The sequence below is a fragment of the Gobio gobio genome (assembly GCF_949357685.1).
Source record: "Gobio gobio genome assembly, chromosome: 10".
Taxonomy (NCBI): Eukaryota; Metazoa; Chordata; class Actinopteri; order Cypriniformes; family Gobionidae; genus Gobio; species Gobio gobio.
In genome coordinates, this window is record NC_137116.1 from 52,183,378 (window position 1) to 52,198,493 (window position 15,116).

Genomic DNA, 15,116 nt, shown 5'->3' on the forward strand with positions numbered 1-15,116 from the left:
ATGTCATTATACACATTTGTGTCCTGATATTTCACAAAAACATGCCCACACACACACACACACACACACACACACACACACACACACACACACACACACACACACACACACACACACACACACACACACACACACACACACACACACACACACACACACACACACACACACACACACACAGACACACAGACACACGTAGACACAGTGTGAAGAGCCATCAGCAACTCTGCACTTGAAAGCCGAGCCGTGTCCCTTTTGGGTGGGTGTGTTTTTTCCGTGGCTCTTGTTTTTCTCACTCTAAACTCTAATCTTGCCAGCGATCAAAGGCGATTACAACTCCATGGAATGAGCATTTTTAGAGCTTCTAAAGGCGGTTTTCAAAAACAACTGCTTTTGGGTTTGGGCTTTTTTTTCCTGCGCCTAAAGTAAGCCAATCATTGGGACTGCGACAGCCCACACCAACTTTGATCCACAAACCGCTCTTTTAGATTGAATATATTCATGTTATTTCAGTCCTAGACCTCCCACTCTCTCCAACTCCCATCATCATTTATATAAGCTGGTGTTTTTGGGGAACAGGGATGCGCTGATTCATTTTCCTAATACGCTTGTCCTGTTTGTCGAGGGTGTTTCTCCCGCGCGAATCTTCGAATCTGCAGCACTTCTATTACTGTCCCCTGGACATGGCGTTCTTTTATGAGTCTCCCCTGCGCGCTTTAATAATGTTTTCTTTCCTCTGCATGAGTTGACAGTGCTGATGCTCTGCCGTTCGGCTGCATCGCACCCTCTCCACTGTGCTGCTCTGTGAGGAAAAGCCTGAACTTTTGTGTGGTTCAGATTGATGGCGAGAGGTTCGAATGAAGGCATGTGTTGAGAACTGCTGTAACTACTGTGTTCTAGGGCAAGGGTCACATGACACTGATCGCTAAAGCTTATTGGATGCCTGTTAAATATAAATATTAAGGCACTAAGCACAGTAAAATCATAGTTAAGGCATCATTTTAGGGCAATACTATCTATGTATGTACAGTCAAACCAAAATTTATTCAGACATTCACATTATCACAGTTTATTCACTATAGTTTAGAAAATGGTAATAAAATAGGACAAGAACTCCGAGTTAAACTCTGTCAGAACAAATCCATCTTGATAATGTCAGATATCCTTGATAGAAAGGGATGCAATGGATTACAATCAACCAATCAGCTGTTAAATTTAAGTACACAATTATAATAACCAATGACCAAGCAATGCTTCATGTGTGTGTGTGTATACATGTAATGTTTCATGTTATTTAAGATATTTTTTAATGTATTGTATGTATTGAAATGTAAATTATTATTATTATTGTATATATTGATGTAAATCAGTTTGATTGAATATTCCAGTTCTGTTTTGTTATTTAAATTCTTTTGCCCTAAATTGATATCTTATGAACTATAAAAAAAAGTATAATAATAATAATAAAGAGCATTTATTTTTGATTAATAAAATAACTTATTTCAGTGATAGCTCCCTGGTATTAGGTATTTTATGCATTCTATTCCCAAAAATATATAGAAATATTAAGGCATCAGTAAAATCATACATAATGCATCAATTGAGGGCCGTACGATCTGTTTGATTGATTTAAATATGCGATTGATTTAATGTTCCGGTTCTCTTTATTATTTAAATATTAGGTCCTAAATTGATGACTTATGCACATGTAATAAATGTAAAGAATAATATTTAATAAATGTAATGAAGAGCACTTATAATTGATTGATAATATCACCCATTTCAGCTCTATCTGTCTGGTAGTAGGCATTTTATGCATTCTATTACCAAAAATAAACGATTTATACGTTTTCACGTCAATGAGTTAAGTGATTTTTGTCCGTGGTGAATGTAATGCTCATGTCAGGTGAATGTTTGTGGTGTGTTACAGGTGAGCCGTCTGCCAGTGGAGAGCTGTTCTCAGTACAGCAGCTGTAAGACGTGTCTGGGCTCAGGAGATCCTCACTGCGGCTGGTGTGTTCTACATAACAAGTAAGTTATTGTCATTCCTGTGACATACATAGACTTCAACAGTTACTCTGTGCACTTAAATATGCTTGATATGTGTATCTTGATCACGTGACCTCACGGGGAAGTGGATGTAAACAAAATGGACACTGTCGCGGCGACTTGCTGAATCAATGCTTATTCTTTGTAGCGCGGAAAAACAGCCACGTTGTTGCCACATTTCAACCAGCCGTTCCTTCATCTCCGTTGTCCATCGGAGCCGTACAGCTGCTTGTTGTTTCGCGGCCGCAATTTCAAAAGTTGTCTCTCATTGGCTATTGTGGAAGTTCTAACGTAATCACTGTAATCATCCCGATTTAAAATCCTAAATATCAAACATGTTTGCTATTGTCGAGGCGGCCCGATGTGTCTGCGAGCAGATCGGGAGGTTTAAGATTTGATCTGTAAACGCCTCACATTACCAGATAATCCGAACATCTGAACCCACTGATGCCCTGGACGTGAATTATTATTTGATTTTTTTTCCCCATAATAAATCAAGCTGAAACTCCTTCTACAGCATTTATTAATCTTAGTTAGTGTTCATTTCAACATTTACTAATGCATTATTAAAATCATTAGTTAATGCACCGGGAACTAACATGAACAAACAATGAACAGCTGTATTTGTATTAGCTAATGTTAACAAAGATTAATAAATACTGTAACACATGTAAATCTAATTGTTAGGAAATGTTAGTTAATACATTAACTGATGTTAACAAATGAGACAAAGTGTAAAGAAACTGACATTTCTAACTATCTGAATGTAATTAGAGATGGATTGTGGATTCGCTTAATAAGCAGTTTTCTGTCCTCTGCTGATATATTTCCTCTTGAAACAGAAAGTTTGGGGTTGATTTTATAATGAAGTGTGTTTCCGTTTTTTTAGCCAAAGGCTTTTGGTTTTGTCACCACGTGAACGATGGTTTGCTGCGGTTTGGTTGTTTGGTTTAAAACCGTTTAAGTTTAAAGTCAGAAAGCTTTGTTTAATGTTTTTGAAAGAAATCTTTTATGCTTACAAATGCTGCATTTATTTGATAAAAAATTACAGTAGGGTTGTGACGGTGAGGAAATCGGTTAATCGACACGTGACAAAACCGGTAATAGCGGTATCACCGGCGGGGGCTTTTAAATCATTAATTCTAAACCGAAAGTAAAACGGCCGCTCTGTCATTCATAACGGTACAGAGAAGTGCGAGTGTTTTCAATGAAAATCTTTCATAGGAATGAACTGAAAACGTGCCAGTGGACACGCACCGTGAATGACACTGTGGCCGTGAATGAATGCCTGTGCGGCCGTTCTCATTTTACTTTCGGTTTAGAATTAGCGCAAATTTTGGGCCGGTTTGCTTGAATGGTGGGTTCATTAGACTATTATTCTTAAAGGGGTACTTCAGCGCTGGGAAGATGAATGTGTATTTAAACTGGGTCATTTATGTAGTGGAAATGTGAAATTATATTTGAATTTGGTGCCTTCTAGACTGAGAAAAGACGGAAAATGTATTTTTGTCTCATGTGGATGAAAGACAACAACTCCCAGAATGCACTTGCGTCGAGGCCCAACGAGGCCACTCCCAAAGCCACGGCTATTGGTTATCTCTTGCCCCAATGTCGTTTTGATATTCATAGCAGTGATGCGCGGGTTGATCCAAAATGAGCGGGTGCCCGCGGCCACCCGCGGTTACCCGCGGTTACGAGTCATCCAAAAATATTTTTAATGATATTCGGGTCACGGTCGGTCGGATCGTCAATAAATCCTTATTTACCTTTTGAATGTTGAGCGTTATTAACTTTTGAATAAATGCTGACGCGGGACAAAATGCCCGATTTCCCAAAACGTTGAACTGAGCAATGCCATTGTACCATTTTAATAGGCTACTTTTAAACGCATTTAAAGTCAGTTTTATGTATTTTCTGAGAGGGGGCGGGATTTTTGTTGGGAAAGTCGGGGGAGAGACGCACACTTCGATTAGACTGGATAAACACATGCAGCATCTTAATTGTTAAGAAAATTAAACGAAATAAATGAATAAATCAAGCCTGTATTACATAACACTAGGCTATATCATACAGCATTCAGAAAAATAACAGTTTGCGCTCCTAAGGGCTTTCACACTTTTCCAAATGTTTTCCAAATGTGGGCTGATGAATTCTTCAAGCCGGGTCGAAACATAAACATCGCGTTCATCAATAATATGCATCTGGAGCTGAAATGGAAAATGATGGGCCGCCGCAAGAACTGCCTGCTCTCGCCGCTGCACCTCTGAGCGCACCACGTCAGGGCCTGAAACATTTTCTCAATGGCCCAATGAGCTACGATGAGCATTTACTACTTTTAAAAAATGCGGGTCAGGAAGCGGGTCGGGTACAATATTTTCTTCTTTTTTTTTTGCGGTCCGAGTTGCGGGCGGGTTAGTTGAAAACGTCGGTCGGGTGCGGGTTGTTTATACATTGACCCGCGCATCACTGATTCATAGTAATAAAATAATTTCGTTCAGTTAGAGAATAGACACTACAATTAAAAACTGAACATGTCTTTTCAATAAAGTGTGAGTGAACCGAACGAAAGTCACGTGAAAGACGCAGCAGGAGTCAGATTTCATTCATCACGAGAGCGAAGAGCAGAGCTGAGGTAAGCGCGGCAGTCATTCATGGCGCGTGTCCAGTCTGGCGTGTTTTCAGTTCATGCCTATGGAAGCTTAACTTTCATAGGAATTAATTGAAAAGTTGAAACACCCACTTTGCACTGCACCGCTTTGCTCTGCAGTCCTGAATACTGGTAACACCGGCAACACTGACTATCACAGCAAGCCTAAATTACAGTAAAAACAGTAACATATTATTACAAATATTAAAAATAACTGTTTTCTATATGAGTGTATTTTAAAATGTAATTTATTCCTGTGATGCAAAGCTGAATTTTCAGTATCATTACTCCAGTCTTCAGTGTCACATGATCTGTCAGAAATCATTAGATTTTTGCTCAAGAAATATTTCTTATTATCAATGTTCAAGCATTTGTGCTGCTTAATATTTTTGGATTCCTTTGAATAGAAAGTTCAAAATAACTTTTCTTTTACATTATAAATGGCTTTACTGGTCAATTTAATGCACCCTTGTTGAATAAAATATATATATTATTGACCATAAACATTAGAATAACTGCGTATATAAGCTAATTGTAGAGTATTTTTGAATATTTTAAGATGCAAAAATAATGACCTCAACTAACAGATTAAAAAACACAATTATATTGATTATTTTAACAGCTTCAAACATGCTTCATCCAATCAGATTGCGCATCACACCTATACATTTAATAATTGTGCATTTTTGAAGTAGAATTACTCCAGTAAAAGATTTGATTCATTACAAATGTGTCTGTATTTCATCACCTTCCGCTCAGGATTCACTTATGAACGCTTTAAGACACCTCAGGGAATTCTGGAGTCCAGCCAGCCAATCAGAGCGCAGCATCGCTGGTGGCTGCCATTTCAACTACCTCATGCAGGACTTGGCAGGTGACAGGCCTTCCCACATGTTCGCTAGTTTTTTTTTTTCCCCTCCCGTCATTTCTGTCTTTTACCTCCGGTTGATCCCCAGGCAGCAGCTGGTCATGGGGGCCGGTTACTGCCGTCAGGAAGTGTCTGGCTATTGCTGGCTTACCGCCACCTTGCGCCGCCTATCCGCTGTCATCAGGGCTTTTTGCTGAACTCCCGTCAGAGAGTGGGCTGCATTCAGTCAGAGCCGGGGGAGGATGAGCATGTGTGATCGCCGAACATGCTCTTTAATTTATGGAGTGTTTGCTGGAAAGAGATGGGAAAGATTTTGACATAAGTGTGTGTGCGCCGATCGGTCGAGATCACGCCATTGGGGCGTTGAGGCCTCAGGGTACTGATTGTCGTTGGAAGCTTCGACAGAAACAAAAAATTGTCTTTTCATCTGTGAAATCTGTACAGCCACCCAAGTCAACTTTATTCCTTAGCGCTTTATACAATACAGATTGTTTCAAAGCAGCTTCAGAGTAATAGACAGGAAAATCACAGAATCAGTGATGCAAACTTCATGAAATATGAGACACATCCAAATTCTGCTGTAAAGCAGCTCTACCGAAGACAATAGTGTCATTGTTCAGCTCAAGTCAGTTCAGAGCTGATTCAGTTCAACAACTGTCTCAAGGGTGTGTTCACACTTGGCATGTTTGGTTTGATCAAAACGAACCATGGTGCGATTGCTCTGTTGCGCACCAAACAAGCGGGCCAAGACTGCTGAAAAGATTGGTCTCAATCTGCTTTTAAACAAGCTCTGGTGCGGTTCGAATTATATATGTACGCAACATGGACCAAAAACATGTAAACAAACCAAAAACGGGACATGATGTCACAAGTTGCGACCCTAAAAAGGACAGAATGCCCAAGCAAACCTGTTTTTTCTCGTCATAGTCGTGATGTTGCCCATCACAGTCGGTACAGGCGTCAGAACCGCAGCAGATCTTTGTTTGTGTGTGTGTGTGTGACGGAGGGATTCCTGCCGCTGTTTTGACTCCTTTTTCACATTTGATACGTTCTTCAGGAGTTCTCAGCTGGTCAAAATACCATCATATGTAGCTACACACACACACAACGTGCGCATTTATCCCAGCACACAGCATTATTTTGGATGTTTGGTAAGTTCTGTCACGAAATATACGCAATAAAACCGACCTATCAGGTTGTGAACATATACCTATGCCTAAATGTTTTTAAACTAAATGGACTAAATGTTTTTTTGGGGGGTCCAGACCAAATGAACCAAGCAAACTGAACTACAAGTGTGAACACACCCTAAAGTTCATCAGTTATGAAACGTGTTCAATTCAGCTATAAGCAGCTCTGCCGTTATTCAGCTCAAGACAGTTCAGAGCTGATTCCGTTCAGTTCAATAACCGTGTCGATGTTGCGAAATTCATTGATTCCGCTCTACAAAAGACAACGTCATCCATTATCCAGCTAAATTCAGTTCAACTTTTGTTCTCATCTGATAGTGTCAGTGCAGTCAAATTGATACTATTAATGAATATTATAGCTCTTTTCACACTGCGCTTAACCCTGGGTTATTGTTGTTCTACACCACGCTTTTAACCCCAGATAAAGGAGTAGGCATGTAATTTAGAAGCGGGGTTAGCATTGCATTTTATGAAAGGGGTATGAAAGGGTTAACGTTGCTTTTGTCCTGTTAACCACCTTTTGTGTTTTTTAAACATGTACAGTGTGAAAATATGCAGCGTCAGAATGTTACAACTATAGGCTTAGCAAACAACAGCCGTTTCTGCGGGCCTTTATAGACCGTATGCGCCAGAGAAACAAGAGCGCAGCCATCTTTAGAATTCTGTCTTTGAACTTCAGTTTTTGCTAGCCTGCATCAAGATGTTGGGTCTGGGAACACACCATTGATAAGGCAGGGCTCAATCTGAGGGGCGGGATAAACGGTTGTCTTTCAAATTCCCTCTGCACGCAATAGGATAGCGCTACAACCAACCAGAGCAACGAAGAAGGTGAAGCAGAGCTAGTTGATAGATTAAACTCCGAACACATCTTCCTTTCTTAAGAATGACTTTAGTGCTGTTCTTTGTTCTTTTCTCAAAGAAAAGCTTAACTCCAAGCCTTCCAGAGTCGCGGTCAAAGCCGATTGGAAAGACTGATGTTCGCCAGCTTCGTTTATGAGAAGCACGCGGAACCGCGGCTACTCTGCCATCATTATGTTAAGCCTGCCCACCGAATCTATACACGATGTGATTGGCCTGACCAGAGTTTGGTTTTTCCAGCTCGCAAGCCAACGGAGAGTTGCTAGACGCCCTGGCTGCAAATTAGATTTTCTGCCGCTAGGGTGTGTCTAGATTTCTAGGCTACGTTTTTGCGGTAGCTCTGTATATTTCTATGGCACCGCTGTCAAAAAGTAATTTGCTGCTGAAGTGGATTTACTTATTGTAGATTTAACGAAAGTTATCATGAGCATTGTAATGTTTAAGGCAAATGTCATAACAAATGTCAGTAGACCAGGACGATTTTAAAACGAGCGTTTCATTCATAAATCCGTAAGATCTTTCCTTCATGCGGTGGAAATACAAACCGGAAGACAGAACACAATGAGCAAAGCGCTGGAAAAGGGCAGGGCTACAGAAAGTCTATAGGCCGAAAAGTCAATTCAGAAAACAACTTGAGTATAGTCGACAATGTGTGATATGAGGATGCATTTAAAATAAACAGGTGGGTTCCTGTAGTCGTCCAATCAGTGTCGCTGACACTGCAAATATGCAAATAAGGACATTAAAGCCAGGGTTTAGGAATGTACAGTGTGAAACATCATCTTATGAACAACCAGGATTAATTGTTAACCCCTGGTAAATTAAGAGCAGTGTGAAACGTGAAGCCAGATAATCCAGGATTCTGATTACTCTGGATTTACAATGACCCAGGGTTAACTATTTCAAGTGTGAAAAGCCCATATATGTGATTTTAAACCCTGTCTAAGCCAGGGGAACCCAAACTCCATCAGGGACCGTGTTCGGTTACAAAAATTGGATCCAGAGTCAGCAATCGTAGCATTTCCATGCTTTTGACAGCGGCGTATAGATGCAGATAAAGTTATCCAGAGGCGATAAAGCAGCTTTGTTCTGCCTTTCTAGACCATTGTCAAGTTGTATTCGTCAGAGAGAGAGAGAGAAACTCCCATCCGTTGTATTTTCCACCGTCGCTATACCTTCAGTGAGATAAAAATCTTTAATTAAGATGTAAATCTGGGATTGATGGAATAATTAGTGCAAGCCTTTACCGCACCCATTGGAAAATGACATTTGTTTGCATATTAATGGCATATCCCCAGACTTTACATGACCTTGTGACAGCCGCTGCGCAACGCAATTAGCAGCAGATCAAGCAAAGCGGCGGATTTAATGGTCGACGTGTTAGTCGCGCACAAACTCTGTTTCCGAGCGCCATAGAGCCTGACCTTTGACCTCAACCAGCTCGTCACCTGCCCGGCCACTCTGTATTCGTGCTTGGATGACAGATGTGTGAATGAAAAGATATGATGCTTAGGAGCCTGACAGTACATCGCCAGGTCGCATGCTTTCTGCCGTGTGGCTTTGTGGCTCTAAAGACTGGTGTGACTTTGCAGAGTCGATGGAAACTGTGAAAAGGCGACCTTGAGACTCGCCGGCACACGAGTGTCTCCGCCGCTCAGGGCTGTCGAGTCTGTTTTATTAAAGTACAGCTTGGAGTGTTGCAGTAGATTAACTCAGGTTGCGTTATGATTGTTTAACTCCCACTGGTTAAATATACAAAAAAAAAAAATATATTTTATGAGTTCCGGTTTTAGCATAATAAAATGAAACAATGACGTATGACTCATAAATGGCTTGTGATCTACTGCGTTAGCAGGATAATTAGCAGTACAAAGATGGCAGGTCAGACGAACAAGGTTTCTATTAAAAATAATTGAGCTCGCTTTGAGACCTCAGACATCAGAGGGCTTTGGTGATTATTAGGACCTTTGCATTGAATTCTTAGGTAATTATTGTGGCTTTTTGGAACCATAGTTTACTAATTGTGTATTTGTAATATTCAGTCAGCTGAATTTGTACATTTGAAAGAAAGTGAGAGATGCCTATCCCTTTAAAATCATGATGTTTATACACTGCTATTCAAAAGTTTTTGATCGGTAAGATTTTTTATGTTTTTAGAAGAGGTCTCTTTATGAAAAAAAAAAGTGCGTGTGTGCGTAATATTGTGAAATATTATTAAAACGTAAAATAATTAATGTATTAATATTTTCAATTTGAATATATTTTTTAATGTAATTTATTCCTGTGATCAAAGCTGAAGTTACCATCATTACTCCAGGCTTCAGTGTCACATGATCCTTCAGAAATCATTCTAATATGATGATTTGCTGCTCATTAAACATTTATGATTATTATTCATTTATATATTTACATATCAATGTAAAAAAAAGGATATTTTTTAGGGTAGAACTTAAAGAAATTAATACATTTATTCTGCAAGGATGCATTAAATTGATCAAAAGTGTCAGTAAAGACATTTATAATGTAAACAAAATATTATATTTAAAATAAATGCTGTTCTTTTGAACTTTTTCTATTCATCAAAGAATCCAGAATTTTGTTTTTCAACATTGATAATAATCATAAATGTTTATTGAGCATCAAATCATCATATTAGAATGATTTCTGAAGGGTCATGTGACACTGAAGACTGGAGTAATGATGCTGTTATATATAAAATAAATTATGTAATCAAATAGAAAAGTTATTTTACATTTTAATAATATTTCACAATATTAAAGTTTTTTTTGTTGTATTTTTAATCAAATAAGTGTAGCCTTTGTGAGCATATGACACTTCTTCTAAAAACATTAAAAAAACTTACCGAACAAACATCTTTAAACAGCATTGTATATGTATATAATAAAATAATATTAATGTATGAAGTAATGCTAAACACACATTTTATGTTGATTTGGTATTACATATTTTTTTTTAATAATACTATATAGTATTATACTATAATTCTTTTTAATAATAATATGTTCAATTACACACTGCAAACTGTGTGTAATTCAGTGCTGCATGTGTTTGATTCACTTAAAAGATCTGATTCAGAGTCATTTGTTTGTGAATCAGATCATACAGTGTGACCGGTCTGATTCCCAAATGAATGAATCTTTTGAGATGGGTCTTTTTAGTAAATCAAACACACGCAGCACAACCAGTGTGGTCCTGTTCCTGAGTTAATAACTCTTATGAACTGGTTCTTTTTAGTGAATTTTATTTAAAAAATATATAAATTCAAATAAATACATTTAATAAATGTTGCTAAACATACCCTGTTTTTGTTTATTCAGTATTATTGAATGAATTGTTATTTTTGATAAAAGTGTGTATTTTTACCTACATGTTCTCATATGAACAGCCAATGTTTGATTCAGAATGAATGACTCTGAGTCAATTCTTTTAGTGAATCAAAATCTTAAAGCATCAGCAGGACCTGTAAATTCAATAACAGACCTGCGGTGTCGCTGAAGAGAAGAATGTGAAAAGAACCTTTGATTCAATTATATTGACTAAAACTTTTCTCTCAAATTGTTTCCATTGCACACAGATACATTTATATTTTGATTACACTTTTCTCACTTGGTAATTTCCAATTACAGGCCGTTTTATCAGGTTGAAATTCTGTTGAGGAGAATGAAATTGGATCTGGTGTCAGTCTACAGATGGACGAGGTTAGACACACATATGGTTTTACATCACTGTGTTTTATAGGAGGAAAGTGTGAAGTGAGAAGAACAGACAATCCCACAATGCACTGCTCCTCAAGTACATGTGTGTGCGCCTGTGGGTTGACCTGGAGTTGCACTTGTTTTGCTTTATTGTCTGGTTTTGATGTGCGCTCTTTCTCTCCAGCAGGGAAGGGATCTTTGGGCGAGTGTCACGAGTCATGGTTCATTTTTAAAGCTCTTGGCATATATTATTATTCCAGAACTATTACTGTAGCTCATACTCAGAGTTATGGACATGAATAATACCTCAAATCGTGCGGCTTGTTGATGAGATCTGGTTTGAACTATATATTGTTGTCATTTTTTGAAATTTAGGAAAAAATGTTTTCTATCCCATTCTTTCATTCGCATCAGTTTCATTGTCTTTCTCTCGTCAATGACAGCCAACACGAAAAGCCTTCAAAAAATGATGCCCGTCCTTCCCATCTCACCATAACACGCTTTATAATTACTGGAACAGTTGCTCTTAACCTTTTGTGTTCGTTTATTTCAGCTTCACAAATCCATATAGCCTTTGTAGTGGGTGTCCTGTGGATCTATCGTCTTTTATCAGCACACATAATGCCGAATAATGACTGGCACACCCCGCGGTTTTGTTCGCTGGTTATTATGTTCTTTTGTTGACAAGACAGTACCCTTCTCCATATAATTAATATTTGGACATGTGCACCTATCTCAATTTCTCCCGTTGCGATTACGCCATTCTCAGCCTCATGTTTTCACTGTGATATTAAAGCTGGTCGAACAGATGTTCAGCATCTGACCTTTTTATCGCAAAAACTAGCCTTATTTCATAGATGGATGGGTGGATGGATGGATGATAGATGGATATAGATGGATGAATGATAGATGGATGGATGGATATAGATGGGTGGATGATAGATGGATGGATGGATATAGATAGATGGTGGGTTGATTTATGGCTGTATGGATGATGGATGGATATAGATGGGTGGATGATGGATGGATGGATGGGTGGATGGATGGATGGATGGTTCATAGTTGGATGGATATGGATGGATGGATGATAGATGGATGGATGGTTGATAGTTGGATGGATATGGATGGATGGATGATAGATGATTGATTGATGGGTGGATGATAGATGGATATGGATGGATGGATGGATGGATATGGATGATGGATGGATGGATGGATGGATAATAGATGGATATGGATAGATAGATGTATGGTTGATAGATGGATGATAGATGGATATAGATGGATGAATGATAGATGGATGGATGGATATAGATGGGTGGATGATAGATGGATGGATGGATGATATAGATAGATGGTGGGTTGATTTATGGCTGGATGGATGATGGATGATGGATGGATATAAATGGGTGGATGATAGATGGATGGATGGATGGATATAGATAGATGGTGGGTTAATTAATGGCTGGATGGATGATAGATGGATGGGTGGATGGATGGATGATAGATGGATATGGATAGATGGATGGATATAGATGGGTGGATGGATATAGATTATTTTTTTTTTTTACATTTATTCGTTTTGGCAGACGCTTTTATCCAAAGCGACTTACATTGCATTCAAGGTACACACTTTACATTTGATCAGTTCTTGCTTTCACTGGGAATCGAACCCATGACCTTGGTGTTGCTAGCGCCATGCTCTACTGTTTGAGCTACAGGAAAGCTATATAGATAGATGGTGGGTTGATTTATGGCTGGATGGATGATGGCTGGATGGATGATGGATGATGGATGATTGATGGATAGATGGATGGATGGTTGATAGATGGATGGATATAGATGGATGGATGGATGGATGGATGGTTGATAGATGGATGGATGGATGGATGGTTGATAGATGGATGGATATAGATGGATATAGATGGATGATTGATAGATGAATGGGTGGATGACAGATGGATGGATGGATGGATATAGATAGATGGTGGGTTGATTTATGGATAGATGGAAGATAGATGATGGATGATGGATGGATGGATGATAGATGGATGGATTGGATGGATGGATTGGGGGTGGGTGGATCGATGGATGGATTGATGGGTGGGTGGATGGATGGGTGGGCGGGTAGGTTTATGGGAGTTTATAGATTGATTGATTGATTGATTGACAGATAGTTTATACATTTTCATTTGAAACAAACCTTTTTGAGTTATGTGGAGTTTATCTGATTTCAGGGTTCATTGACAGTTTGAATATCTTTTAAACGCATGTGGCCCAGTTTTTTAACACACACACACACACACACACACACACACACACACACACACACACACACACACACACACACACACACACACACACACACACGCACGCATATGTAACCCATGTTTCTGAGGCCTTTCATTGCATCTTTCTCATTTAGTCTGCCAGTAGCCGCTCTCCACGGGGAAACGCGCCGCGCACCGTTGCCATGAGTGATGGCTTTCACGAACAGCCACTGCCAAATGCACTCGTTTTTTGGCTCGGGAGGGGACGGGGGGCGGCTCTGACCTGCATCTTATTCTTCTCGTTGTTGTCTTGGCTTTGTATTCAATTCCCCAAGAGCTCTTTAGCCTCTAGCCACCGACATGGCCGCGCCAAAGGGAGCGAGTGGAGGAAGGGGGCAGGGGAGGGAAAAACACCAAAGTGTACCTCTGGAAATGGATTGTGTCCATGGCAACGAGGGGAAGCTGGAAGATGGATTTGCAGTGTAATTCAAATCAGCCCCATTTGGTGGAGTTTGTATTGTATTACTGCTCCTGCAGAGGGGCTCTTGTGGATTCTGGAAAATTTGTAGTACCGTGTTGGGTAGAAAGGACTGTGGTTAAAAGCTTCCGCAGGCCTATTATTGTATGCCCAGGCTAGTCGCGTTCGCTCGTCTGATGGATCTGTCATAGGTTTAGTTGGGTTGCTATGTTTGTTAAGAGCGCGCAGGTCTCCGCAGACGCTGTTAGCGGCTCTCACGAGTGTCTCTCAGTGTTCATTAATGTTCTATTCATGGTTCAGTCTTTTTATGACTGCACATTCACTGGTTCACCTCGCTGACGGCTCTAGGTGTATTAACAGCCAGCACGCTACTGGATACTTGTGCTAATTGTGCTCGAGGACTGGATGCTTCTAGCCTGATAGCACACGGACGTCATTAAGACATCCATTCATCTGGAACATGTTTTCGAGCGTCTTCTGCTTTGCAAAAAATACCATGCCATTCAACTTCCAACACTCGTAATGTATGTGATGTTTCTCTAATGTTTTTACGCAAACGCATACACTATATACACATACACAGGTTGGACAAAGAAGCACTGGCCAGTATAGGGTTGGGGGTTTCACGTGGCCTTCACTGATTTAACTTTCAGAGTGTGAAGGTTGAATAAGCAGAGCAATACCACAGCTAGTATACAGAACATATTGCAGTCTGCACAACATGGGAGACAATTCAGAGTTCAAAAGAGGACAAGTTGTTGGTGCTCATCTGTGACAAGGACCAATTGATGCTCCTCTTGATGGAAATAAAGATTGTGATGTTTTTCCATCAAGAGGTGCATCAAATTTGTGGTCAAGATCATGTATTGACAATGCAAGAGTCCCGCACTCTATAAAGTCTCCTCCAGCACATCCCAAAGACTTTCGATGACTTTGAGGTCTGGACTCTTAAATTCTTCATGCTCCCTCCCTACCATTCTTTCACAATCTGAGCCTGATGAATCTTGACATTGTCATCCTGGAATATGGCCATGATGTGT

The 15,116-nt window shown here is 39.6% G+C and overlaps 1 protein-coding gene across 1 annotated transcript in view; it reads left to right on the forward strand.

Moving 5' to 3' along the window:
* plxna3 (plexin A3) overlaps window positions 1–15,116 on the forward strand; it is a 242,170-nt gene that overhangs the window by 101,620 nt on the left and 125,434 nt on the right. The window contains exon 5 of the mRNA XM_079827990.1: window positions 1,931–2,031. Coding sequence (XP_079684116.1) covers window positions 1,931–2,031 — 101 coding nt within the window. The remainder of the gene's footprint in view (window positions 1–1,930; window positions 2,032–15,116) is intronic.